The 25,304-nt window shown below is 53.6% G+C and overlaps 11 protein-coding genes across 11 annotated transcripts; 4 read left to right on the top strand and 7 right to left on the bottom strand.

Moving 5' to 3' along the window:
- Positions 1–525: 525 nt before the first annotated feature.
- Positions 526–1,404, bottom strand: CC84DRAFT_1103883 (uncharacterized protein; the record flags this gene model as incomplete). The annotated part of the gene is made up of 2 exons (XM_018175035.1): positions 526–597; positions 649–1,404. 2 exons carry the CDS (start codon positions 1,402–1,404, stop codon positions 526–528), a joined length of 828 nt encoding a protein of 275 aa, XP_018030060.1.
- A 291-nt stretch (positions 1,405–1,695) lies between these two features.
- CC84DRAFT_376800 (uncharacterized protein) lies at positions 1,696–3,014 on the bottom strand. Its single transcript, XM_018185967.1, has one exon. The coding sequence runs from the start codon at positions 2,660–2,662 to the stop codon at positions 1,988–1,990; it is 675 nt and encodes a 224-aa protein (XP_018030059.1). The 5' UTR covers positions 2,663–3,014; the 3' UTR covers positions 1,696–1,987.
- Positions 3,015–3,055: 41 nt separating this feature from the next.
- CC84DRAFT_1181168 (uncharacterized protein) lies at positions 3,056–3,777 on the top strand (the record flags this gene model as incomplete). Its single annotated transcript, XM_018180533.1, has 2 exons — positions 3,056–3,131; positions 3,314–3,777. 2 exons carry the CDS (start codon positions 3,056–3,058, stop codon positions 3,775–3,777), a joined length of 540 nt encoding a protein of 179 aa, XP_018030058.1.
- A 1,712-nt stretch (positions 3,778–5,489) lies between these two features.
- CC84DRAFT_1130603 (NAD(P)-binding protein) lies at positions 5,490–7,161 on the bottom strand. Its single transcript, XM_018175865.1, has 3 exons — positions 6,765–7,161; positions 6,274–6,712; positions 5,490–6,208 (listed from the first exon to the last, which is right to left on the bottom strand). Exons 1-3 carry the CDS (start codon positions 6,796–6,798, stop codon positions 5,788–5,790), a joined length of 894 nt encoding a protein of 297 aa, XP_018030057.1. The 5' UTR covers positions 6,799–7,161; the 3' UTR covers positions 5,490–5,787.
- Positions 7,162–7,295: 134 nt separating this feature from the next.
- Positions 7,296–9,635, bottom strand: CC84DRAFT_1169211 (uncharacterized protein). Its single transcript, XM_018179601.1, has one exon. It carries the CDS (start codon positions 9,605–9,607, stop codon positions 7,616–7,618), a length of 1,992 nt encoding a protein of 663 aa, XP_018030056.1. The 5' UTR covers positions 9,608–9,635; the 3' UTR covers positions 7,296–7,615.
- Positions 9,636–10,613: 978 nt separating this feature from the next.
- On the bottom strand, positions 10,614–11,280 carry CC84DRAFT_1169210 (uncharacterized protein). The gene is made up of 3 exons (XM_018179600.1): positions 11,089–11,280; positions 10,847–10,999; positions 10,614–10,794 (listed from the first exon to the last, which is right to left on the bottom strand). The coding sequence occupies exons 1-3, from the start codon at positions 11,244–11,246 to the stop codon at positions 10,746–10,748; spliced, it is 360 nt and encodes a 119-aa protein (XP_018030055.1). The 5' UTR covers positions 11,247–11,280; the 3' UTR covers positions 10,614–10,745.
- A 128-nt stretch (positions 11,281–11,408) lies between these two features.
- CC84DRAFT_1169209 (uncharacterized protein) lies at positions 11,409–12,939 on the top strand. The gene has a single exon (XM_018179599.1). The coding sequence runs from the start codon at positions 11,575–11,577 to the stop codon at positions 12,817–12,819; it is 1,245 nt and encodes a 414-aa protein (XP_018030054.1). The 5' UTR covers positions 11,409–11,574; the 3' UTR covers positions 12,820–12,939.
- A 2,121-nt stretch (positions 12,940–15,060) lies between these two features.
- On the top strand, positions 15,061–15,739 carry CC84DRAFT_1169208 (structural toxin protein RtxA). Its single transcript, XM_018179598.1, has 3 exons — positions 15,061–15,359; positions 15,422–15,522; positions 15,570–15,739. The coding sequence occupies exons 1-3, from the start codon at positions 15,180–15,182 to the stop codon at positions 15,622–15,624; spliced, it is 336 nt and encodes a 111-aa protein (XP_018030053.1). The 5' UTR covers positions 15,061–15,179; the 3' UTR covers positions 15,625–15,739.
- On the bottom strand, positions 15,570–17,248 carry CC84DRAFT_1169207 (pyridoxal-dependent decarboxylase). The gene has a single exon (XM_018179597.1). It carries the CDS (start codon positions 17,222–17,224, stop codon positions 15,713–15,715), a length of 1,512 nt encoding a protein of 503 aa, XP_018030052.1. The 5' UTR covers positions 17,225–17,248; the 3' UTR covers positions 15,570–15,712.
- Positions 17,249–17,800: 552 nt separating this feature from the next.
- CC84DRAFT_1209997 (ATP-dependent DNA helicase) lies at positions 17,801–22,819 on the top strand. The gene is made up of 2 exons (XM_018182257.1): positions 17,801–21,330; positions 21,376–22,819. The coding sequence occupies exons 1-2, from the start codon at positions 18,148–18,150 to the stop codon at positions 22,633–22,635; spliced, it is 4,443 nt and encodes a 1,480-aa protein (XP_018030051.1). The 5' UTR covers positions 17,801–18,147; the 3' UTR covers positions 22,636–22,819.
- Positions 22,820–25,135, bottom strand: CC84DRAFT_1209996 (general substrate transporter). Its single transcript, XM_018182256.1, has 5 exons — positions 24,711–25,135; positions 24,579–24,660; positions 23,721–24,528; positions 23,249–23,668; positions 22,820–23,194 (listed from the first exon to the last, which is right to left on the bottom strand). Exons 1-5 carry the CDS (start codon positions 24,820–24,822, stop codon positions 22,952–22,954), a joined length of 1,665 nt encoding a protein of 554 aa, XP_018030050.1. The 5' UTR covers positions 24,823–25,135; the 3' UTR covers positions 22,820–22,951.
- Positions 25,136–25,304: the final 169 nt, after the last annotated feature.

The following is a 25,304-nucleotide window of genomic DNA, read 5'->3' as shown; positions in this document are numbered from 1 at the left end:
GGTGTCGTGAAGAGCTTGGGATGGCTGCGGTCAGTATAGCTAACAAGACGTGAGATTGCGGGTAGTGGCTAAAGGAAGTGAATAGAGACAAGTAATTCTGTGTAGCTAGAAAATGATGCAAATGTTTCCGCGAATATACCGGGGGGGAAATCCCCATACCTTGAAGAACCACTGTGAGGTTCCCAAAGGTCTCCAGATTTTTTCAAACCATCTGCAAATCATCAAAACGCCATAGCCATGCTATACCCAGTTCCGTGGGCTTCTATAGGGTGAATAAAACGTGCAATCGGGTATCGTAAATGATCGTAGAGGAAACAGTGACACTTCCGAGCTCGGCCAAAGGTCGACTTCAAAGCCTCTCGCACCAGACAGCCGGGTCCGAATGTGGCTAGAGGTTGTGTTGTGGATAACGAGTCCGCTTTGCGTGGGATTTTTGTCTGCGCCGGGAGACCTGGGCTCCAGGCCGTCTCCAAAAGCGGAGGTTGCCATCGAGACGAACATCAAGTTGCGGGAGCTGATCGCCGATCATGCCACCATCGATTTAGGACCTGAGCCGTGTCTTGATGCCTTGAGGTGTATGCGCTTGACGTGGTCTCGCTGTTAAATATCGTAAGCTTTGTCTCTTCCTCGTGAGGCGCTGTGACTAACCATGTTGTCGACTCGGCTGAATACGCGATCGCAGCCATCCCAATCGCACAGAACGCCCGGGTTGTGTTTTGCTTCATGTCGCGCGAGATCCTTTTTGCTGGAGAAGCCGCCACCGGTAGCTTGAGGACACCCTTCATGACGGCAAAAAAATGACTTGGTGTGCCTCTTGTGGTGTTTCCTGAGATCGCAGCCCCTGGTGAAGACTGCTCTTGACGTGCATCCAGGATATGCGCAGCTCCAAGTGCCATTCTTGTTAGGAAAGCCGTATGCCCTCAGATCTGGGGAGCTTGGTGATAGCGAACGAGAGAGTGAAGGTGGTGATCTTTCTCCCCCATGAGTTGAGGGAACACCCAGGCTGGATGAAGCGGAGAGTGATCTAGAAGGACGAACGGCGGCCATGGATTGTGGCATGTATCTCGAGTCGGGGGCAAGTGTCTGGGCCGTGTTCATTGCAGTGAGCGGCGGGTAGGATGAGTAGGTTACATGCGTTTGCGGGATCGGGAGGGGTTGTGATGTCCAGTAGCTCTGTGGTGGGTACGGTGAGCTAACTACAGGCTGCGCATACTCGTGCCCTGAGGGGTAAATGTGTCCGTTGGCAGGCTGCGTTGTTGGTGGTCGATGCGTCATCTGGTGCAGAGGTGGCGAGTACATGATGCTAGGCGGCGATTGACATGAGCTTGAAGGGAAGAGGTGGCCCATTCCGTCATTTTGTGCCAGGAGGACCATCTCGGCCTCATGCGAGAAGAAGTTCGTCATGCTTGCGTCGTGCAACAGGAAATATCAAGTATCGAGGTGATAGAGTGTTGGCGAAAGTGTCGTGTGCCGGCTTAGAAGTCGGATGAGATGTGAAGGCGAGGCGGCGGTATATCTGTCAGGAAGGCCAGTGCGTTTGAATGAAGTGCTTAGGTGAAGGGTGACAACGGGTATGGTGTGTTTCAACAAGTGGGCCAGGTCGGAGAGAGTTAGGGCGCAAGTAGGGCTGTACTGAATAGTCCGAGTGTAAGTTTAGCTCAAGGAGGGTCTGGGATGGGTGCTTTTCCGTGACATAAGGCTGGTACCGTGGAGCAGTGTGGCGGACAGTGGCGGAGTCGCGATGTCTCGCAGTTGCTGGCTTAGGATGATTGGCCCCTAGGACGGTTCAACGTTGACCAACTTGGAAGATTGCAGATCGGTCTTCGAACAAGTCAAGCGAGAATGGTGTCGAAGCAGATCCAAGGCGCAGACAGAAAAACGAGCTTATGGTATTGTCAGGGACGATAAGAATCGATCTCACGTAGGGAGGCTATTCCGATAAATACAAGAGCGACTAAGAGAGGCCCCAGAAGTGGACCAGGGCCGCTCACCACGGCCGTGCCCTGGCTTCCTCTTTGGAGACCGCATCGTGGCTGCTTCCTCCCGCTTCAGCAGGAGTGCATAAGTGTTCACAAATGCGGTGGACGCTCGAGTGAGCCTTGAAAGTGACCAGGCGATCCCTGCGACTGGGGTGCGTACCGCCATGACGGGAGTTAACAAGCTCTGGCTCCAGCCCGGTGCTCTGACGGGTCCGACTAGGGTCAACCCCAGGGCGCGTGCAATCAAACCGTGGCCGTCGAGCGCATCTGCAGCCGGGCGGCACCTCAGGCCTGCCCCTGTGCGCCGGACAACAGCGCCTCGGTGATGGAAGGTTTCTAGAAGGACTCGCTTTCTGGAACGACCGCCTCAAGTTTTCTCCGAGCTGAGCGTGTGCGCTGTACAACGGACACGTCGGAGCGTCTTGTGCTGCGCTGCTGCGCGGTAAGACGACATCAGAGACGGCAGGGCCGGCAGGGGGGGCAAAAAGCGGTTCCCCAGAGCAGCAGGGTGGTAGCGTCGATGATCGCACACGCAAAACAGCAGTGTCGGTGTGCTGTTTAGCGCGCTGCCCGTGCCAGGTCGAATAGCAAAGGCCGAGGGCAAGCACAAGCACGTAACACGGGCACCGGCAGAGTGCAGCCGGACGGCGTTCGTGGCCGCGCTGTTGGCGCGGGGGCCGCATCGGGCAAAGACGTGCTAGAAGCGCATGGTATATTTAGGACATGATAGGACCGAGAAGCGATCGCAAAGCCCTGTGATCTGCTCAGTTAATTTCTGAGTCAGAACGTTTCATCTGTGCTCCTCGTTCGGTGGACAGCGACGCTCGACCGCAGCGCCGGCCTCGCGCTTCACGTGAGCCCCGCCACGCCGACGGCGACGGCGGCATGGGCGAGCGCCGTTCGGTCTGCGGCATCTCCCAATGGTCGAGAGAGTTGCCAGACATCATAAGAGGATGCCGCTACTGCGGCGCCAAGCAGCTAACTTGCACCGCACGCGTTGGCGGCGCGAAACGATGGGCATTAGTTGAACCCGCGGGTGCGACTCGACGCGAAAGGAGGTCGACTTCGAGGTCACTATGCGCCGCATCGAGAAACATGGCCAACGGGCTGTCGATACGGTCAGCCTAACGCCACCCGCCGGCCCATATGCAGGTCGGTGGCGCCTGCTTGCCGTGCAGTGTGTATGTGTGCAGCATGCGGAATTCTGGGGATGCCCATCGTGAGAAGCATCAGAAGCATCGCAAACAGGTTTGAAAGATCGTTACTCGGCGCAGAAGCGGATGTCGTCGTAGCGGATCGCTGTTTGATCGTACGGTGACTCCATACTTGTCCAGCCCCTCACCCAGGCTTAGGATCCGGGCTGGTCGTCGTCGTGCTGCGGTCTTTTATGCTCATGCCCGAGCACGTTTCGCGAGAGAGACCTGGAGGCACGCTCGAAGAGGTTAGCAGAGCGCAGCCGACGATGAAGGGTTGGGGGCTGCTCTCCAGAAGACGGAGCAAGGTGGAAGGTGAAGTGGACGAGAGTCCTTCATTCATCCGCTTCGTCAAAGAGCTACGGTGCGAAAGAGGAAATCAGGCAAGCGGTGGGGTCCGGTCGTGCCTGCCCCCAATGGCCACCACCCGTCAGATGTCATTACACTCCGCTCTTTACACTTGTTCACATCAACAGCAAAGGCCTCCTGCTGCATGCGCTGCAGCCCAGTTACAGACGCCCTGCGAAGGCATTTCCTCCAAGCAGAGTGCCGAGACTTCCAGTGCTGTGCGCAGCGCCCCAGCTGGTGGCAACATTGACCGATGAACTGCGCAATGCACTGGTTCTCTGCTCGGTCTGTCACGTTTGCTATTCTAGCTATAGCATTCCGTCTGCGGCAGAGTGAGATTTCAAGGACGGCAGCATTTCCCCCAGCAGTTCGAGAGCACACAGTCCGGCCATGAGGACCATGCGCGCGGTCGAACGACTCCTAATGCGGACCTCAAGCGGTCGCTCCTGCGAAGCAAAATAAAAAAGTCCGGTTCTTGGAGCAGATCATTGCGCAAGGCAGACTCTATTCGCTTGGAGTCGCACGACGCCAACCCCAACGAGTCAGAAATCAGCATACCGTCCTGATGCTCCACGAGGATTTGCGCTGGCATCGTTCAGCTCCACTTTCGGACCTCGAATACTCCACTCTGCGTTTTCGGTCGCTCCTTCCGAAATATCCGAGAGTCGCTGTGTCCTGAGCGTTGAGCATCTCCTCCAGTGAAGTCGCCACTTGCATCATCTGTAGCCTCACGCACGACACATCATGCTCAGGCAAAGCGGACTCCGAGCCTTGTTCACTGTTCTGTCTCGCATACCTGAAGCAGCAACTCGTACGCAAGCGACATTTGTTATAACGCGCGACTGCTTACGTACGTTTGTTGGGGCTTTGTGCTTCACACGGATGTGCAAGCTCTATACGCCCGCAAATCGTCCAGTAACCCTCGGCCTCATGTCAGACGAGACGGGAAAGACTTCAACAATTCTCCGCAAGTAAACGTCTTTTCCCTTGTCCTTCGGGTCAGGAGTGGCACTGGTCCGAGATCTGGGGGCGCAGGCAAACTTCGACACTGACACCTGCCAAAGAGCGGCCCCAAGCGGATCCTAAGAAGCTTAATGAATCCTCTTTTGTCTCTCAGACCCCTAGCGAAACTTCAGCCTTGCCGTCAAGAGCCCTTGCACTATACGGTGTCTTGTGTGATCTTCGGCAGCACTGCGAAGTCTGCGTACACAATGATGCAAAACCGGCCTTTGTTTCAATTTTAGACAATGAAGCCCAACTGCGGTGTTTTCGAGACAGCGGTTTCGGTTTGAAGAGCACTGCCTCTTCCTTCTCTAGAGCACCGCTGGAAAACAAGTTCCACATATTCTCTCCACTGGGTAGACCCGCAATAACTTGGCTCGCTGACGCGATTATCAATATGGTGTTTTGCAACTCATCACTGAACTAAGTAAACTTCAATACCACGGTCAAACGAGCGAAGGAGTGCCTTGGACTATGCAGCAATTGTGAATAACATCGGCCCGTGTCAAAAGACAAAGATCTTGCGATGGAACAACCGAAGCTTGGGTTGAGTATACCCTTTCGAGAAAACAATATAATGACCGGGGTGCGAGCCGCTGCTACGTTTTCGTCAGTCAATACTACAACGATCGTGACCTAGTGGCTGACACATTCCGCCTACCTCTAACAGGTCATATACAGCGAACACACTTCCCAATTGATTTGCCTTGCATTCTTGCCACCTGATACTACTGGCTCGTCAAGGTTTCCCCAGCAATAACAGTAACATAGTTGGCAGCAGGATACTTGACTCGCTTTTCGAAGCTCACTTGGCGATAGCCGGAATACCGGATTTTCGCCACTATTCTATTTATGGAACGACAGGGAGGCATACTGAGTCCATACTGAATTGGCGTGCAATTCGGGCCTCGAGCTGCTCGAGCAGGAAATCCATTGTTGAAAATTGCTACGATGATTTCGAAATGCAGTGCAGTCATAGAATGGCACCATTCTAGCCAACAACCTCAGCCCGTGATACCCACACGAAACGAAACGACCCGCCCGATCTCTTCAGCTTCAATCCACCACACAGTCCTTTCGATGAACAGTACACTTGCGCTGTTCATGGTATGCTCTGAGGAAACACTCCATACACAGGCTTCTCGACTTGAAAGAAGTCAACCCCCTTAGAGAGCCGTTGATGATGGCCATCGATGTGCCAACTTACATATCCACACCAAGACTCCAACGCTACGCTACCCACCCGCCCGCCTTTTCCTACACCCTCACGGCGTCCTCTCCACGGCGTCCTCCAGCACCTCAATATTCGTCGCCCCCATAACTGCACTCATCGCCTCATCCGCGTACCCCACCATCTCCCTGTAATAATGCCTCCGCCCACTAACTTCCACCGCCCGCCCATACATCCCCTTCTCCAGCAACTTCTCTACACTACCCTCCTCGACTTCGCGCCCCACCTCGCCCTTCCCGTTGTCCTTGCCATCGATAAGCATGAGGACGACCTCCCCGATCTTGTGGACCGGCGTGAAGTACTCCTCCGGGAAGTTGGCCCATTCGGCGGAGGTGAGGAGGTTAGTTTTGACGGTGCCGGGGCAGATGCAGTTTACGCGGATGCCAGCGCGGGTGTGGAAGTAGGGCGCGATGGAGCGCGTGAGGCCGACGACGGCGTGTTTGGTTGCGGTGTAGCTGGTGTGCGTGAGCTTGAGGTCTCTGTTGCAGACGCCTGTGTTGGTTGAGAAGAGGTGGCTTACATGGGAGAGTAGTACGATGGGTAGAGGCCGCCGCAACTCGCCGTTATCACGAGCGACTTGTCGGTTCCGCGACTGTGGCGCATGTACTGCAGCGCGAGGTAGCTCGTGGTAATAACGCTCTTTAAGTTGATGTCGACGAGCGCGTGTAGCCCTTTTACGGGTAGCTTCACATCGCCGTCGATATCCTGCTCTTCGAAGAAGTTCGCATGCTCAGCGATCCCAGCATTCGCGAATACAAAATCCAGTCTTTCGTTCCTGGAGTAAACAGTCTTGAAGATTTGGTTGAGACCGGGTTCGTCGGTTACGTCGGAGGGGTGGAACGTGGCGCCCAGGGAAGAAGCGACTGAGGAGCCGGGAGAGCCGGGGAGGTCGAGGATGTGGATTTCCCAGGCAGAGAGTTTGGAGAGGCGGGTTGCTACTTCGAGGCCCATGCCTGAGGCTGAGTGTGTGTTAGTATAGAAGTTGTCTACCGGCTTGCTCTGGTTGCGAACCTCCACCAGTGATCAAGGCCACCTTCTTCGACATCTTGCACTAGTCGCACTGATGTTTGACGATTTAACTCTGATTGACGAAACGTAGGTCCTATTTCTGTTACGAGTCCGAACTCTAGAAATTTCTTGTCCAGCTGCAAAACTCCCCAGACAGGTGAACTGGTCGCATACGGCTAAGAAGAAGTAGAAATAGGCACATCGCACGTTCGTTAGCCTGTTGTTGGCCATGGTCCAAATGAACCCCAGATATGGGGAAAAGGTCCCCCGCAGCACCTCCGCGCGGTGTCGGAAAAGGAGAACCGCAAAGTCTTTCACACCCTACGCAGAAGGCCTATGTGACAATGTAACTTTCTCGAACGACCACTGTCTATAGCAAAGAGTTAAGAGTTGAACAGGATCATGCAAGCGTGTCAGTGGGATGCACTGAGGCGAAAATAGTAGAGCACATTCATCACGTGACATCGCCCGATCCGGTGCTGACACAGCTACGAGTTCGCACACATGTTTTCTCTCCACATCGTACATCTATACCCACTATGCAGTACAAATAAAATCAGAAACAAAATACGCCCTTGACATGCCGCCATCCATTCCGTGTATCGCAAACTCGCAACCCGTGAAGTGCATGTGCGTATGCACAGCAAAATACAGAGACTTTCCTCCCGAATCCGTCAAATACAATGTTGATCAAGCCAGCCTGCAGTGTATAATGCCCGGCCATCTTGTACCCTTACACCCTACCATCTCCCTGCATCACCACCGCTTGTATAGATCTGGTGTTGTAGTAGCCTTTGTCGTCATGCTGCCTTACTGGTAGCCCCATCACACAGAGTGTATAGTTGCTCACCCTTCTAGTCTTTTCCTTCGCCATCGTCCCTAACCGCCGAGTGAATACCTTTCTCAGAGGAGAAGGCTATGCCCTCCTTGGGACGTTCCCTCAGCCGAGATGGTGCGCCGACAGCAAAATTGTTTGGCCACGCTTTCGGATCCTTGGCTTTCTCGTCCGCCATCTCCTTGCCCGAAGCAGGCGGGCCCTTAGGCTGTCGGGTCGGTTCCTCACGCTGAGCAGTCTCCTTGGGGGCCATAATCGATGCAGCCTGCTTCGCTCGCATAGCGTGCAAAGCCGAGTTGCCGTACTTCTTTGTCGGCACCTTGATCACGCGACGCGGCTGATAAGTGAACTTGTGCTCGTGGCGCTTCGCCTCGCGGTCCCAGACGTCGCCCCCAGCGTGGTTATGTCGCTTCTTACCAAGAAGACGACCACCTGCGTTCTTACGGCGCTCTTCGTACGAGGGTTCCTCGTTCTTTGTGGTACCCATCTCATCCTCTGCGGGCGTACCGGGCGCAGTGCGCGGCAGATTGTGCATTGGCACGAACCCGGCGATGTACTCTATGTTCGGACCACGCTCTGCGTCTTCCTTCTCTTTCTGGTCCTCTGCGCCTGACACGTCTTCTGCGTCTTGAGCGTTCTCTGCGCCCGACCCGTCCTCTGCTTCTTGCACGTTATCTGCACCTGGCGCGTCTTCTACACCCAGTACGTTTTCCACATCCGAAGCTTCTCCTGATTCTTCAGCGTTCTGGGGTTCTTCAGCGTCCTCTGCGTCCGGTTGCACCTCAGAGGCAGCCTGCGGCAGATCGATAGGCGATCGAAGATCGTAAGAAAGCTGTTGCTGTTCCTCTGGCATTGACATAGTCTCTTTCTCTGATTGGGTATCAACCGAGCCAATGACGTCATCCTCCTCATCAGCCTCAACATAGCCATTGTCGCCTTGCTCTGAGTTGATGGAACCGTTGACGCAATCGGCCAAAGCAGCCTCCTTATCTGCATCCAGAGGGACTGGGAACTTCTGATGCATGTCCAAAGCCCACATTGAGGCCTGCAGTCCAGGAATCGTGGTAAAGGCAGCCATCATGACAGCCTTGGCAGATGGGCCTTGCGACGATGCAGTCTGTTGAGGAACGTCGGTAACCTCTGGAGAACCAACGGAATTTCCACCCGCCTCTTGGTTGACCGGCGAATCTTCCTGGTGCAAGGTAACATCATCTTCGTCGCTGGCAATGTCCTCCCCTGAGGGGCAAACAACAGCATCATCCGATTGAGAATGGACAGGAACTTCTTGCAACGCAACACCGCCCTCGTCACTGAAGGATTCCATCACCTGCGAGACCGTGTGCCTCTCCGTATTCTCGACAGCGGTAACCTCCTGAACCGCCAGATCCGCCAGCTGATCGGCCAGAACCTCGGCAGGTTGGCTGTGTACAATGGCCGTTGTCGGCTCGTTGTCCATAGAATTTTCCTCATCAGTGTCGCTGTTGGAGGACCCCAGGCTGGAAATCGAGGCAAACCCCCAGCCGTCGTTTTCATCGTTGTCTTCAATGTCTCGAAGCTCCGAACCAGAAACATCGACAGCCTCATTTGCGCCGTTGCCTGACTGCGTAATTCCTAGACCATTGATGCCGCTAATCTGAGGGATTTCGGCGGTTGACTCAACGATCGAAGAAGGGTCAGTAATTGCAAGACGAGGAGGACGACCGTAGATGCTGACAGGATCCAATTGCTCAAGGCCGTCTTCATTCAGGAAGTACTTTGCATCGTAGGTATCGGCGTACACCAGGCCGATCTCAAGGAGTTCTTGGGACGCGGCACCATGTTCGTTGATCATGTGATCGAACAGCAGAGGGCACTCGTGGAAAAGGCGACGGATGGCAGCCCGCGTATGATCGTCCTGGGCCTCGCCTGCCTTGACAGTGTTACGCACCAACTGCCAGTCGCCCATGGTAAACATACCCTCAATCTGGTAGCTTACGCTCTCGCCTTTTTCCAGCAACGCACACAAGGACATGGAGTGTCTGCGATCGTCTTGCAAGATCTTGGTGGTGTGAGCCAGAAGGAAGATTTGGCCCCAAGTGTAAGTAGAGGCTGCCTTCACGATGTCGTAATCGTTCTCCATCCAGTCCAGGTACTTGTCCCACATGAATTTGGCGACAGTAGGGAGGGCAATTTGACGCTTTAGCGGTGGAAGTTTGTTCAGATCGATGAGAAGCTTCGCAGTCACTGGGATCTTCTGGTAGAAGATGTATACTTGAGTCTTCTCGCGTCCGAACTCAACCAAGATGTGGTCACCATTCTGCAGCTGCAGATCGGCTGACTGTATCTCGTGAGCTTTCGCTTTTTCGATCAGAGAAAGGGATAAACATACCTTTGTGAACAACTGGAGACCTTCGCGTACAATTTCGCCGAAGAGATTCATGGGGAGCAATGTGGAAGACTACTCTGCTGAAGGTGAAGTCGAAGTAGGAACTGGGAAGAGTTGCGAGTTGGTATCGGATCCAATACACGAGGTCGAGTGACATTGATCTGAGTATCGAGCGGGTTATGGTATACCTAGACCTAACTTAAGCGTGGATATATGGACAAAATCGTATGTAGATTGCATAGCAGGTTGTTTGATGCCGGGTCATTAGTGATGGCTTACCGTTCTGGCTGGGGTTTCTTTTGGAGAGCAAAAAATCTGTACTCGCTAGGGTTCAAGTGTGTCGAAGTCAGGTTCGAAGCCAATTGACAGAGGCAAGCGGAAAGGTATGGGTGACCTTGAGTGAGGTTCCGGGGTTTATGAGGACTTGGTGGAGCTGCGCAGTGTGCGCTAATTCCTGCCGAATAACGCTTCTCTTAATCTCTTCGTCGAAGGTGAAAGAAAGCCCCGGGGAAGTGTATCACGGGACATGCTTGACGGGTAAAGCAAACACCGACTTCAACCCTCACTATAGTTGATTTCACAATTATACTCACCGTGACTTGAGCGCTAAATATTTTGATTGGATGCACATGAAAACAGGTAGAGACTTGGGTTCGAGGCAAAGAAAGGGTATGCATTTCCTGGTGTTGCGCACGGCAGGCGCCATCTTCCGACTGAAACATTCGTAATACTGCTGTATATGTACAATCCGGTCCTCGCTGCTGCAAATTTCCTCTGTCATACCCTACTTCAGCTGCTTTTCGGGGGTCACAGCGAACGTCGGCCGCACGAATCTGCCGTCGGGTTAGCAACGTGGAACGGGGTAGCGGAGCCGCGGGGCCGTGCCTGTCGCTGTTGTAGACCTTGGTCTCTGTGCCCAAAAGCTCCTTCTCCCTCGCCTTGTCTGCCAGGTATCGTCGCACCTGGTCGCGGTCCTCCTCGGCTTGCAGGGCGGGGATGAGGTATATGCGCGCCCACATCTTCTCGCGTGCGAGTTCGCTGTGCTCGCGTTAGCTTGCGCTCACGGCATGATTGCCACCCCAATGCTCCCCCTCATAAAGTTCTACGTAAAATGTGGGCATACGCACTTGTGCTCCCGGATGCCCTGGCCAACCCTCCAGAATCCATATGTCATTAGCGCGGCGGTTCCGACGAGGTACATGGCAGGGCGGAAGCCACGGGCGGGCAGGTTTCGCTTGTATTGGACGGGGCCATAGCCGCCGCTCGGCGGCATATCCTGCGGCATGGTGAAGACGTGTGTTGCGGCGGCAATGGGTCGATCGGAGGGGGAATGCTAGACGTGAGGTTGCGGAGCTTCGCAGCTTCCAATCGCGACCCGGGTCTTGGCGCTTATGTAACTCCTGGACCACGAAAAACTTGGGCAACTTCAACATCCGCCCCAGACTTGCATGGTGAGATTCACGCCGGCACTAACCAGAAACTGGTATTTGCGGCTTCAGCGCGTAAGGAGCCAGAGCTATCTCCACCGACAATTGTGGACAATTGGCACTGTCGGTGTTGGACCGCTTCCCATCCAAGTTCCACGATTCGCTGTTTCCTTATTGCGCACAACCATGGAAGCTGAGGGTCGGCCAGCGAAAATCAGAAAGCTAGAGCATGCTCAAGAGACAGAGGACGCTACCATGGACGATTCCACGCTCACTACTGGCCAAGCGGAAACGCAAACAGACAGCGCACCCGTGACCAAACTATCTGGCGACTCGGAAAATGGTGAAGTGAGTGTGCCGCAAGAGGGCGATGATGCCGCCGGTGAGGCTGCGCCCAAGCTCTCCAAGAACCAGCTGAAAAAGCAACGCCGGTGGGAGCGTTGGGAGGCTGGCCGTGAAGACCGCAAAGTCAAGCGCAAGGAGAAGATTAAAGCCCGCAAAGAGCGCCGCAGAACGGAATGGGAAGAGCAGCAGCCCGCAGGGTCAGCTGAGCAGCCTCCACCCTTCCGTGCGCCACGTCGAGGCGAGCCGCCGGGTGTCCAGGTCCCAATCACGATACTATTTGACTGCGACTTTGAGGAATACATGCACGACCACGAGCTAAAGAGTCTTGGCTTGCAAATCACACGCAGCTACTCCGACAACCGAAAGGCGCCATTCAGGTGTCATCTAGGTATCAGTAGCTGGGGCGGCAAGATGAAGGAGAGATTCGATGGCGTTCTCGCAAAGCAGTATACGAGCTGGAAGGGATTTCAATTTTGCGAGGAGGATTTCGTGAAGACGAGCGAGATGAGCAAGGAATGGATGAAGGGCCCCAGAGGCGGAAAGATTGCGGGTGCGCTGGCCAAATACCAGGTGGAACAGGCGCAGGCGGAGGGCGAGGGTGTGGAGGCAGAGAAGGCGCTTGCAGACGCAGATGCAGATGAAGAGGGCGAGGTCGTATATCTCTCAGCAGAGAGTGACAACACACTCGAGCGCCTCAAGCCTAACAGCACATACATCATCGGTGGTCTGGTCGACAAGAACAGGCACAAGGGCTTGTGCTACAAGCGAGCGCTAGACCGCGGCATCAAGACTGCAAAACTCCCGATCGGCGAATTCTTGCAGATGGACAGTCGGAAGGTGCTTGTCACGAACCATGTATTAGACATTATGCTGAAGTGGCTGGAGCACGACGACTGGGGCAAGGCATTCATTGAGGTGCTGCCGAAACGGAAGGGCGGTGTTTTGAAGACGGAGGAAGAGGATGGTGACGAGGGTGCACCAGACGGGGAGGAAGAGGCGGCGGAAGAAGTGGCGGGAGAGAACGTTCAGCCAATACCAAATTCTCCGCCACCTGCTTACGAGGATGTCGTTCAGGCGTCGACTTAGGCCAAGTCTATGGAAGCTTGATGAGTGGTGTAAGGCGTCTGGTAGAGTCACATTCATGGAGTAGATAGATTATGGGCCAGGTAATGGGGAGAAAGGTTTGCTACCTGATCTAAACGACGTAAGATTCTTTTCTCTTTGTCGCTCTCCACGTCGTCTTTCCGTCACTACCAGTGCGACCGATTGCCTATTGCTCTTGCCATGCCAAACGCGACCAGGTTAGCAAAACCACGGCTGTCTCGCCTGTTGGTTATCTTACGGCTCCTGCCAACCTCACTCAGGTCTCCTGCCGCGTCAATACATCGGCAGCTTCCTTTTCTTCGCGGGTAGGTGGATGTGTTCAGACGCGCGTAACCCCAGGTTGCTCATCAAACATACATGTCTTGTCTGTAATATGGTGTTCCCGACTGACTCTTTCCGCAGGCACGCGCAACGCTCTTACGTCGCTCCCAAATCGTTCCTGCAGGTTCCGCCATTCGCTCGACTATCAACCCACCACAACGGCACTCCATCATTCACCTCGCCTCCACGCCGCACAGTCTTCACCGACCCCTCAATATCCCGCCATTATATATACCCCAAAATTGAGAATCTTTTCATCGAACACACGCCCTCAAGGGCTGGATCACGTATGTGCATCTTACCGCGGGGACTCAAACCCCCCGGCGTAATGGCTCAGTGGTCTGGATGGCACAATGGTTAGAATGCGATATCAACGATCGTAACGGGCTGCCAGTACCATTGCAATTGGCCTGGGTGATACCAGGTGGGGCAGAAAAGGGCGTATGTTCGAGACGGGGCGTGGGCAATACCCTTTTTTGATGGATTAACTTTCAGGTGGAGTTTCGGTTTGAGTTGTCGATTGGCCCGGGCGGGTCAGTGGCTTATGGTTGAAGCGTAAGGTCCGCACGTATTCCGGTTCAAATGCGCCTGTCCTACTTTAGCAAACGCAAGTCTAGGATCATAAAAACCTGGCTTGACTTGAAACCTAGTGAGAGTCGGATTTTCTAGCCTCATTGGTATGGTTTGAGAAGGCAGGTTTCAGCCTTGGACAGAATCATGATATAGTGCAAATAGCTTATACACTCGGCAATCCTATTTCAGGTAGCAGGCCGATACATTAGGACATAAAGCCTCGCAACATCTTCGTCCTTCGCAGACACTTTCTGGATCCCGACTTGTTGGCTGTACGATAGGCCTGGCGCGCGCACTACTACTCAGTACTACCTCTCGTTAACTCATTTCTATTCCACACACGTTGCCGAATAGTACCTCTGGAACCGATACAGGAGAACTGGATGGCAGATACAAAGCAAGAAAATCCAGGTGTACACTGTTGTCAGGCACGAAAGCCCCATTCGTTAGCTCCACTTCCACGCTACAGGCCCCCAATCGTCGACACTGCTTAGCGATCCCGACAAGAAAGGCCGCGATGAACAGCTCACTATCCGAAGACCATTCAATGGAGTCGAATTCGCCTACGACTTCGCTCAAACAGGCATCGGGTACACACTGCCCACATCCTCTGCCGCTCCACCTTTTCCCCGGATCAGTGCATGGAGGATTCCCTCGAGAGATTCGCGCAATGATCTACGACGAAGTAGTGACAATCAAAGAGCTCGAAGAACCATTTATCCGGTTGCTGGACAGATGTCATTGGATCTATTACTGAAGACCCTCCAGAGCCTTAGCACTTCGCCGTAATGGTGAAATCTAGGAGAGCGACGCATCAACTACCCTTGAGGTCCAGCGCACCACCGAAGCTTTCACATTAGTGGCAAGCTGTGAGGCACTTCGACACCCCGCCACCAGACATGACCGTAATTGGCTACTTGAGTTGCTTCAAGCAATCGACGTAGTCTACTCTATCGACCTGGAGCACCGGCGGACCTCCGCTGCACCCAGAAGATGGACTGCGTCAATTCAATCTCCCCCGTAGGTGCTAGCCCGGTGCAGCTTGCCGACTCCTACGTGTGAACTCTCAGGATAGAGTGTAAGGTAACGCTTTCATTGACGTGTTGTACACTGAATTATTACAGGACCTGACAAGATTTCAACTTTTTGCATTGAACGCTGTATATGCAGTCCTCAATGCTTCATGCCGTTGCGAAAGATATCGGCATCTGATAACATTCTGATGAAGAAGACTTGAATGCGCTAACTGCTGCAGTGGGGTCTAATGACTGATGCTCGTTGTCGCACAAACCCCACTGTCCGCCCAATTCGGCAGGTCCATCCGACGACCTCACCTCCGCTACACCTACCTCAGCCTAATCACACTACAACTTTGACACTACAGCCCTCTCTAACCACAGTCTCGCGCGATAACCTTCTCACCGCCGTGGTCTTCCGCGGATATCCCGATGTCCCCCACGCGCTTCAAGCTCGTCTTCTTCGTGCCGCCTGCCGCTCTCTCAGCCTGCAAATCGGCCATCTTCGCCGCCGGTGCAGGCAGCTTCCCCGGCAAAGGGGGCTATACCGAGTGCGCGTTCACAAGCAAGGGTATAGGGCAGTTCAGGCCCGGGGATGGGGCGAACCCGCATGTGTGTTTTTGAATACTATGTTTATCACTCATCTTGAAGCACGGCTGACGGTGGGTGCGTAGATTGGGACCAAGGGCGAGCTGGAGGAGGTCGAGGAGGTGAGGGTCGAGAGTATTTGTTTGGATAGGGATGTCGCTGTGAAGGCGGTGGACGCGTTGAAGAAGTAATTATGAGAAAGATATGGTAAGGAACGACAGCTGACCATGGCAGGGCGCATCCATACGAGGAGCCTGCGTACGAGGTGTACAAGATGGAAGATCTGTAAGTGTGGCCCTCATGCTGAAAACAGTCATGTTATGGGCGTGTTGAACGCTGCGATTATGGATCTATGACGTTATATAGCAACGGTTCTATCAAGTCTTCTTCCACGCTTCGACAACCTCACTTAATACTTGCTTGATAATCGGCAAATCCCTCTGTGCGTCCGTCATCCAGTTCGACACAGCGAATCTGCAAGCTGGCTTGCCGTCCCATGCAGTGCCTGATACATAGATCTTGCGACCCGCTTTGATTCTACTGGTGACCTCCTTGTTCAGACCTTCATCCTTGGCTCGGAACAAAACGATGATGTAGACGCCGTTCAGTACCTCTTCCTTGGATCGGTCTGATTCCGGGAGTAGCTCAAAGTCGGGGCTGTCTATGAGATACTCGGCTATGCCCCTGGACAGCTCAATCTGTCGTTCAAGCATAGCTCGATAGCCGTCCGCACCGTAGGCTGTCAGGTTTGCATACACGGGTAGCGCACGCAGTCGACGCGAGTTCTCAAGCCCGACATTAGAAGGTGATACGAGCAAATCAGTGGCTGCTCCAGTGCTGAGATACGGGGCATTGGGGTTCTGGAAGACGCATTTCGCAATGTCGCGATGGCGTGAGAAGAAGAAGCCGCAGTCGTAGGGCACATTCAGAAGCTTGTGTCCATCACCAGTGATTGAGTCCGCGAGATCGAGACCTGCGCAGAAAGAGATGATGTCGGAATGAGCTGGCGATGTGAGAATCCTCCCGAAGATGCCAAAAGCACCATCGACATGGATCCAGGCACCATACGTGTCAGCTAGCTTACGGATCTCCTGCATCTCTTCTAATCCTGAGGTAGCGAACAGTCCAGTATTCACTTCGGATGCGGAGACGGCGATGATGGAAGCAGTTCGAGGCTGCTCTAGCAGATTCTTCAACCGAGCAAGGTCGAACTTGTGCGAAACGGTTGGTAGGCCGACATCGACCACTGACGCACGTCCAAGGCCCAAGATCCCGGCGGCTTTGACAAGTGAAGAGTGCGGAACGGTGGTCAAGATTTGAAGCTTGTCGATGCCAGCACTGCGCATGGCCTCAACAATGCCCAGCTCGCCGACGCTGCACACAGGGTCGCTGCGGTGTGCAGAGGCCTCTGAAATGGCGTACTCCCTGCCACATGCGAGACCTAAGACGTTACTTGCTGTTGCTCCGGTGGTGAAGAGGCGGTGCGGCCACTGTGATGGTTCGAGCTTTAGGAGCTGAGCCAATAGCGAAGTAGCGGAATCCTCCACGTTTGTGGCTATTGACTCTTGGGGCAAGTGAACTGCGGCATTTTGGTCGTAAATAGTGACCAGATTGTCGGCAAGTGCCGCGGCAGGCGTGCTGCCGCCAGTCACAAAGCCATAGTAATTGGGTGAGCGGCTGGAACCATTGAAGCCTGGTGCAAGATCTTCGCGGATATGTCTGATTGTTTCTTCGAAGCCCACGCCGGACGATGAAAGGGTTGTCTGCAATTTTCCGCGTGCCTGAGTCACGATGTTTTCCGACGGAAGAACGTTTTCAGGTGGTGGTTGAAGGTGAAGGCCAGAAATCGCCGAAGCGAGCTGAGAGAACGTATCTGGATCGGAATGCATTTCGAGAGATATCTCCAAAGAAGAAATGAGAGAATGAAGAAGGAGCCATCGCAAAGTATTGCAGGTGAGATATTCCGGCTCTGGTCACGTGGACAGGCGTGCGTTAGTCAAGACGAAAGTAGGCTAGCGCGAGGCAGGCGCGACTGAGTAACGCGACTGCACAACATGTTCCCGTCTGAGCCCCCACATCGCCACAACGACGCCTTTTGAGCCTCCCACCGCATGCATGACTACGCGCCGCCTGCCGATGCAGACCTTCTCGCGGACCAGGCGACACCCTAATGCCTACCAAGAATAACTTTAGCGCTGAACTCAAGTGGCTGTTATCCGCGAAGCCTTTCGTTCCGCCCGCAGTTTCACTCATTGCATACGACCCCGACGCCCCGGCAAGCTCAGCGACGATTTCGCAGCCTTCCTCTTTCCCGATAGCTCCTCCGCCGAACGATGAACAAGCCCCGGCACCCTCACGCGGAATCACTCCAACAATACCGCCCCTCGCTCGCGCCCGCACCGTCGACATACACACATTGCTCTCGGAACAGGCATCGCCGGAAGAAATGGCACGGCTGAGGGCTACTCCCAAGGAGAACACAGCTAGACTGGTGCTCGCTGGGCTCGGCTTGAAGAGCGCGCGTCCGACCTTGGGTAGCAGTGTTACAGCAAGAAGCTTGGCAGCCTCCACTACGCCGACAGCTGAGCCGTCAGCCACCCGCAAACACCGCGGTCCGGAAACATTTATTGAGGCGATCGATTTGACCGGTGCCGTTGGAAAGCAACAGTCCCCAAGCAAAAGCCGCGGAAAGAAGAGGAAGAGCGATGAGTATGCGGCAGACCTTGTGCTGCGCAAATCTCCGCGCCCAGATAATACAATACCTGCATCGAGTCCCAGCACCGACTATGACGGCTTTGCGAACATTGATGACATGATGACTTTTGTTCCGGAAAGCCCACCGCCGCCCTACTCGACCACTGTGTCCAATGGACGGTTGATGCAGGTCGGCGAAGAGCCCGCTCAGAGCAGTCGGAAGCGCAAGCCATTGAGCCGTCTTCCGTCAGAAACACTGGCCCCTGCAAAGAAACTAGGAAGACCTACTCGCAGTCCTTCGCCCATGAAGGGCATCCAATTCGCACGTGACACCACGTCCAAGCGAAGAGGCCAAAACACAGTCTTAGATTCCGAAGAGGACGATTTCGAATCTTTGGACGGGTTTGAACTTGATATCGTCCCTATGGCCAGTCCGGAAAAGAAAGCGTCGAACCACTTTGATACCGCCAGTCATTCGTCACAGATCGAGCTACCTATTCGGTCGCCTTCCAAACTCCGAGAGGCACCCAGCCGTTCACAGACAACAAAGCACGGCCCTCTAGTTACTCCAGAGACATCTCAATCTTCGAAGACGACGCTTCAATCTCCCACGAAAGTGCAGCCTATCCCGGCATCCACACAGTCTGCTCCCGCTCCCGCCGCTTCGCAATTGCCAAGCGAGGAGAAGGCCAACATCCGTCAGGCAGTTGAGATGTTTTTAGACTCGGAGGGACGTCGTCTGAAGCGGCAGGTTGAATCTGCTGTCGGTACTTGGGCGAAAGCTAAAGATGCGTACCTAAAACACGCGGAAGCCGGCACCTCAACGCCAGCGCATCAAGAAGCTATCAAGCGCGCCAACACACATAAGAGAGCTCTAGAGCAGCTTCTACTTATGAAGTCCAAGCACGAAGATCTGAATTCCAAGCGACAGGAGCTGAGGGAAAAGATTGCTGAGGATCTTGACAACGAAGAGTTCAATTTTGAAGACACTCAAGCATTGAATAGCTATGCCAAAGATCTCGACGATCTCCAGGTGCAGATGTACTATCTGTTCAAAGATGCTGGTCTGGTGAAATACACAAAAATGGCCAGCGACACCGCCAACCAGAATATGGGTAAAGTCGTTGTGAAGTCTACGCAGGCGACCCCAACATCGAATACCAACAGAATGGCTCCTGCACAAGGTCCGGATCATGTACCTCAAACGCAATATATTAAGCAGACGCAGATCTCCAGACACGAGGTCTGGACACCGTCACGACGTATCAGGTTCGCTGAAACTCACATTATCGAGTCAACCCCTCCACGTCTCGATTGGAAAGCAGAATCGCACACGCGTCCTGTGCCCAGTAGTCAGGTTGCGTTTGCTTCGGGATTAGACTCCCGTCGTCAAGGCGGTTCGCCCCACCAAGGGTTAAACAACACAGTAGAGCCGTTCGTTATATCTGACGATGACTTTGGAGACGACTTCGATGACGATGATGTCAATTCAATTGGCGCTACGATGGGTGCAGCGCCCGAAGCATTCGAAATCAACGAGGAAGATTTCTGCGACGAAGACGATGACAATCTATTTCATGAGATCAGCAATATTGATGAGAACAGACCCCGTAGTGGATACGATTGGAAGGGTGACAGGGTGGATACACGAAGCGTCCAACCGACCAGAGGAGTTCTCAAGGAAGCCTCCGCGAACAAGATACAACGCAAGAGTCCGCCATCTCCCCAAAAACCACAGCTCAATGCGCCTGGCATGAACCACGAATGGTCGAGAGAAGTTCGGGATGCATTGCTTTACCGATTCAGGCTTCGAGGTTTTCGTCCAGGCCAACTAGACGCCGTCAACACGACACTGAGAGGCGAACACTGCTTTGTTCTCATGCCCACTGGAGGTGGCAAGTCTTTATGCTACCAACTACCATCGGTCATCAAGTCAGGAAAGACTCGGGGCGTGACTATCGTGGTTTCGCCTCTTCTAAGCCTGATGGAGGACCAGGTCGACGCTTGCCGGAACCGTTTCGGCATGCAAGCATTCCTCATCAACGGAGAATCTACAGCGGAGCACAAGGAAGGGATCATGGACGGTCTCCAAGAACGCGACCCCCAAGACTTCATAAATGTGCTCTATGTGACTCCAGAGATGCTTAGTAAGAATCAACGGATGATCAACGCATTTCAGCAACTCCATCGCCGCAACCGTTTAGCCCGAGTAGTTATCGACGAAGCTCATTGCGTCAGTCAATGGGGTCATGACTTCAGGCCTGACTATAAGGCACTAGGCGATGTTGTGCGTCAATTCTCAGGTGTACCGATAATTGCTCTCACTGCTACAGCGACTCAATTAGTACGGACCGATGTCATGGCGAACTTGGGTATTGGTGGCTCTCGTTTGATAGCGCAGAGTTTCAATCGTCCAAACTTGTCCTACTCCGTCCTACCCAAAGCAAAGAATATCGTGCTTAACATTGCAGATTTGATCAAATCCCAGTTTCCTGGCAAATGCGGTATTGTTTATTGCCTCTCACGCAAAAGCTGCGAGACTGTTGCCAAAAAGCTTACCGATCTCGGCATCTCGGCCTACCACTATCATGCGGGAATGGATCCACCCGAGAGATCAGACGTCCAGCGGAAATGGCAGGCCAACAAGTACCACGTTATCGTTGCTACGATTGCATTCGGGATGGGTATCGACAAAGCTGACGTGCGTTTCGTGGTGCACCATTCGTTACCGAAGAGCTTGGAGGGTTATTATCAAGAGACTGGTCGCGCTGGAAGGGATGGCAAGAAGTCCTCATGCTATCTTTATTACAATTATGGCGACTGCAAAATCTTGAAAAAGATGATTGATGAGGGCGAGGGCAGCAGAGAGCAAAAACAACGGCAGCACGACATGCTCAGGAACGTCATTCAGTTCTGCGAGAATAAGAGTGATTGCCGCAGGGTACAAGTTCTTAATTACTTCAGCGAATCGTTCAAGAAGGAGGACTGCGGAGAATCCTGCGACAATTGCACGTCAGGTGCCACTTTCGAGGAGAAGGACCTCTCTCAATACGCACAGAAGGCCATTGAACTTGTCAGGAAAGTACATGAGTCCAAGGTCACTGTGTTGCAATGCGTTGATGCATTCCGTGGAGCAAAGAATGCCAAAATAAAGAAGTCGGACATTGGCGATATCTTTGGATTCGGGGCCGATCTGGAAAGGGGCGATGTCGAACGCGTCTTCAACCATCTACTAGAGTCTCGTGCCTTGGAAGAGACTTCTGTGTCGAATAAGATGGGGTTCGCGACCAACTACATCCATGTAAGTGTGACGGTGCCGCTTCGCAACATCAACTAACAATGACAGCTTGGCCCGAGAAGTCGCGAGTACGCAAGCGGCACAAGACCTTTTAGTATGCAGGTTCGTGTGACCCCTCGCAAGAAGATGGTCGCCCAGAAAGAATCCAAGAAGAAAGCGCCCAAGAATCGACCCGAGTACCCTTCCACCAATGTATCCTCACCAATTCGAGGTCCGCCTAAACGAAGTACCAAGTCATACACATACAACCAAGATGATGACGAGGATCATCGTAGTGCAGCTCTTCAAACATCACGCGGAAAGAGTCGAGTGCGATACGACAACGATTTCGTCATACCTGACAACGATGACGATGAGGACTACAGCGATTTCGCGCCCGTACGCGATGCAAGACCTCCTCCTCCACGACTAAAGCAAAAGACGCACAGTGCGCCTATCACCGTAGATGAAAGATTGAATGGTATTGATGAGCTCCAGCAAGACATCCTACGCGATTACATGACCGGCGCCAAGAATGCGATCAAGGATCTTAAGTTTAAAAAAGGTCTCAAATTCGCGCCATTCTCTGATACCATTCTCCGCGAAATGGGGCTTGATCTTCCCACCACTACAGAGGAAATGCTTGCGATCCCCGGCATCGATCCCGAAATGGTAAGGCTTTACGGCAAGAGATTCTTAGTCCTCATCAAGAATACGAGGGAAATATTCACGGCATCGGGATGTTTGCCTGTACCTAAGAATCTACTTCAGAGAGCTCAGTCCGAGGACGAAGGATCTGAAGACGAGGACTACGAGGAAAGACCTGCAGATCCCAACCATCGGATTGAGATCGATCTTCTCGGTGAAAGCGACGGCGATTGCGAAGGACAACCGCAAGTACAAGTTGAGAATGAGAGTGTTGTGTCAATGGGTGACTTTGAAGATGATGACGAGGATGAAACTGTGCACACGAGCCATTTCTTCAGCCACCCCGTCAACCCAGACGTCGAGGCGTTCAACAGACGTTTCTCACAAGCCGAGCCAGCAAGACCAGCTCCCCGGCCGAGGGCACCCAATGCCGCTAGAGTTGGCTCCGCAAAACAACCCTTCAGGAAGAAAAATTACCGCAAGCGAACTTCTGCTTCTGGGGATGCGTATGCTGGCGTGAAGAAGAGAGGATCGAGTAAAGCGCCTAGTGCTAAGAGACCTGGCGGAGCCGGCGGCTCAAGAAGGGCGCCTTCGAGTGGCGCTGGAAATCGAAGATCTGGTGGTGGAGGTGGTGGTGGAGGAGGAGGATGGAGCGGCATCATGGCGATGCCGACCGCATAAAGATGCGATCGTTCTGCTAAGAGCGGACAGCATTTGTGTTGTATATCATCATGAAGCGCATAGACGATATCATGAAGGCATCTTGGCGTTATTGCCTTGTGGGCATCATTATAGCCGTAGAGAAGCACATCTATAAATGTCATTGGCCAGCAGGCTCAATGTCCATATGAACACATAGGCAACCACCCAATTGACTTGTTGGGTTAACCATAATTGAATTTCTAGCACGGGTTTTGAGTATCGCCGTGATACGAAAGGAAGCTACAACGCTTCCATGTCTTGCCGTATTTATAACGAACTCTCCTGTATAATTTGCTCAAGGCTTCGCCACAGCATCGTTTCTTTGCTCAGCGATGATCTGCCGTTCGATGCGCACCTTCCTCGCCTCTTCTTCCTCACTGCTGACGTCTCCGAAAACGGCGTCCATCTGCTCCAGCGTTCTTCCCATGGTCTCGGGAACACAGAAGAATGTGAACATGAACGCGAGCGCACAGAAGACTGCGAAGAAGGTGTACGCGCCGTATCCGGTATTTTGTACAAGAGGTGGGGTGATGAGACCCTATATTTCATTAGTCTTGCATTTTCAGCATACAGAGCCCAAGTCTGAACTCACAATGATGAAATTGTTAAGCCAATTCGAGCACGTGGACAGAGCAACACCCTTGGCCCTCAACGAGCTCGGGAAGATCTCTGACGGCATAGCCCAGGGAACGGGTCCCCACGTCGCGCCGAAGCTGAACATGTAAAAGAAGAGGAAGGCCACGGCGACCCAGCCCTCGGTCTTATAGTCAGTCCATGCGTGGCCGAACCTGCCGACTAGCACAGCGATGATCAGGTGCGCGATGAACATCAGAGCAGCGCCTACAAGGAGCAGCAGTCGCCTGCCGAAACGGTCCATGGTCCAGAGAGACGTCACGACGCCGACGAGTTGTGTGCAATTTATGATGCCGGAGAGGAGGAGCTGCATTTCGTAGTCCTGGCCAAGAGTCTTGAAGAGGGACGGGGAGTAGTAGATGAGCGCGTTGATGCCGACCTGGAAGGACGTTAGTGCTTTTCTTATTAGTTGCTCGATAGAAAGTACTTACAAATTGCTGGAAGAACATGATGCCGACACCCACGACCGTCCTTCGCCAGCAACCATGTCTGAAGCAGTCACCCCACGCAGCGATCTCGAGCTTGATGCGGTTTGCTCTAGTGTTTTCTTGTAGCAGCGGATGCTTCTCCGCGTTGACCTCCCGCGTGAAGGCGACCTCAGCTCTGATCTCGCACCACTCTTGGAAGACGCGGGAATCGCTCTCCGGTAGACGTCTTAGCTGCGAAAGGACTTGCAGTGCTTCCTGATCGCGACCCTTGGAGGATAGCCAGCGAGGAGAGTACGGCAGGAACATGATGCCGACGCCTAGGGTGATGCCCGGAATCATCTGGATGAGGAAAGGTAGGCGCCACGACCATTCGCTGGGCATGTAGCGTGTGCCATACGTAGTCCAGAACGCGACTACAATGCCGAAAACAATGCTGAACTCTTGAAGAACGAGAAGGGCGCCACGGATCTCCGGAGGCGCAATCTCGGAGATGTACAAGGGAGAGATGGTGGCAAGCATGCCGATTCCCACACCTCCGATCAAGCGTCCAACGGTGAGCATGGCATACTCTTGTGCTGCGGTTTGGAGTATGCTCCCTACAGTGAATATGATGACTGCGACCACAATCGATCGCTTCCTTGACAGTCTGTCCGCAAGATATCCGGCGAACAAGGCTCCGAGCAGAGCACCGAGTTCCAGCATAGCGGTCATAAGACCTTTCCAGAAGCCAGCGCCGGAAGCAGTCTCGGAGACCCGCGGGAAGCGGTTTAAGAATTGATCCATGACAAGTGTGACAGATATGACACCTTGGCTACACGGACGTTAGCGATTGTGATTCTCGGTTCCGATTTGAAGACATACTCATAGCCAAACAACAGGCCGCCAATGGTGGCGAAAAGTGCACATAGAGCGACATAGTAGTTGCTGAAAAGCCCCTTGAAGCCTACAACAAGTAAACGAACTGCTCCTCTCACGTTCTTGAAGACAAAATACCAGACGGCCCATATGGCTCACGCGTCGTCCACGCTCGCTCCGCCGAAACCATGCCGGTGATTTCTTGGTGTTGCTCCCCAGGGATGATATTAACTGTGTCGAACTTCTCCATTGTTGCAAGTGCACGAGCGGAGTCGAATTGTCTTAGACACACGCACCCTTCGTCGCCGAAGTGTGCATTGTGTCTGGGTAGTGAGTGAGCCTTATATGCAAAAATCTTCGGCCATTAATTCTGGAGGTGGAGACGTCCTTAGCGCAAGTTTTGCAACCCGCCGCCAGCAGAACAACGAATTGCAGCCGCAAAACAATCTCCGCCAGGAAGAAATTGCCAAATCCTAGAGATTGAGGTCAGGTCTGCCAAGGGTGAGGGTGCTAGATCGCGTGCATGGCGTGGTAATCGGTCCGCGTGGGTTGTTGGCCTTGGGGCTGGAGTGGGACTTAGGGTGTTCACGAGGCCGCAACGTGCGAGGGGTCCACTTGCCGATGGACGACGAAGGTTCTGGCTGTTGCCGTGCAATTCGGAGCTGTGTATCGCAGGTGGGCCTCACAGAATTTGGGCCTTGATCTTTGGCTTGCCTTGGATCAACGGGGGAC

The sequence above is a fragment of the Paraphaeosphaeria sporulosa genome (assembly GCF_001642045.1).
Source record: "Paraphaeosphaeria sporulosa strain AP3s5-JAC2a unplaced genomic scaffold CC84scaffold_14, whole genome shotgun sequence".
Classification (NCBI taxonomy): Eukaryota; Fungi; Ascomycota; class Dothideomycetes; order Pleosporales; family Didymosphaeriaceae; genus Paraphaeosphaeria; species Paraphaeosphaeria sporulosa.
Note: the sequence above shows the minus strand (reverse complement) of the source record. Positions and strands in the feature narration are given on the sequence as shown.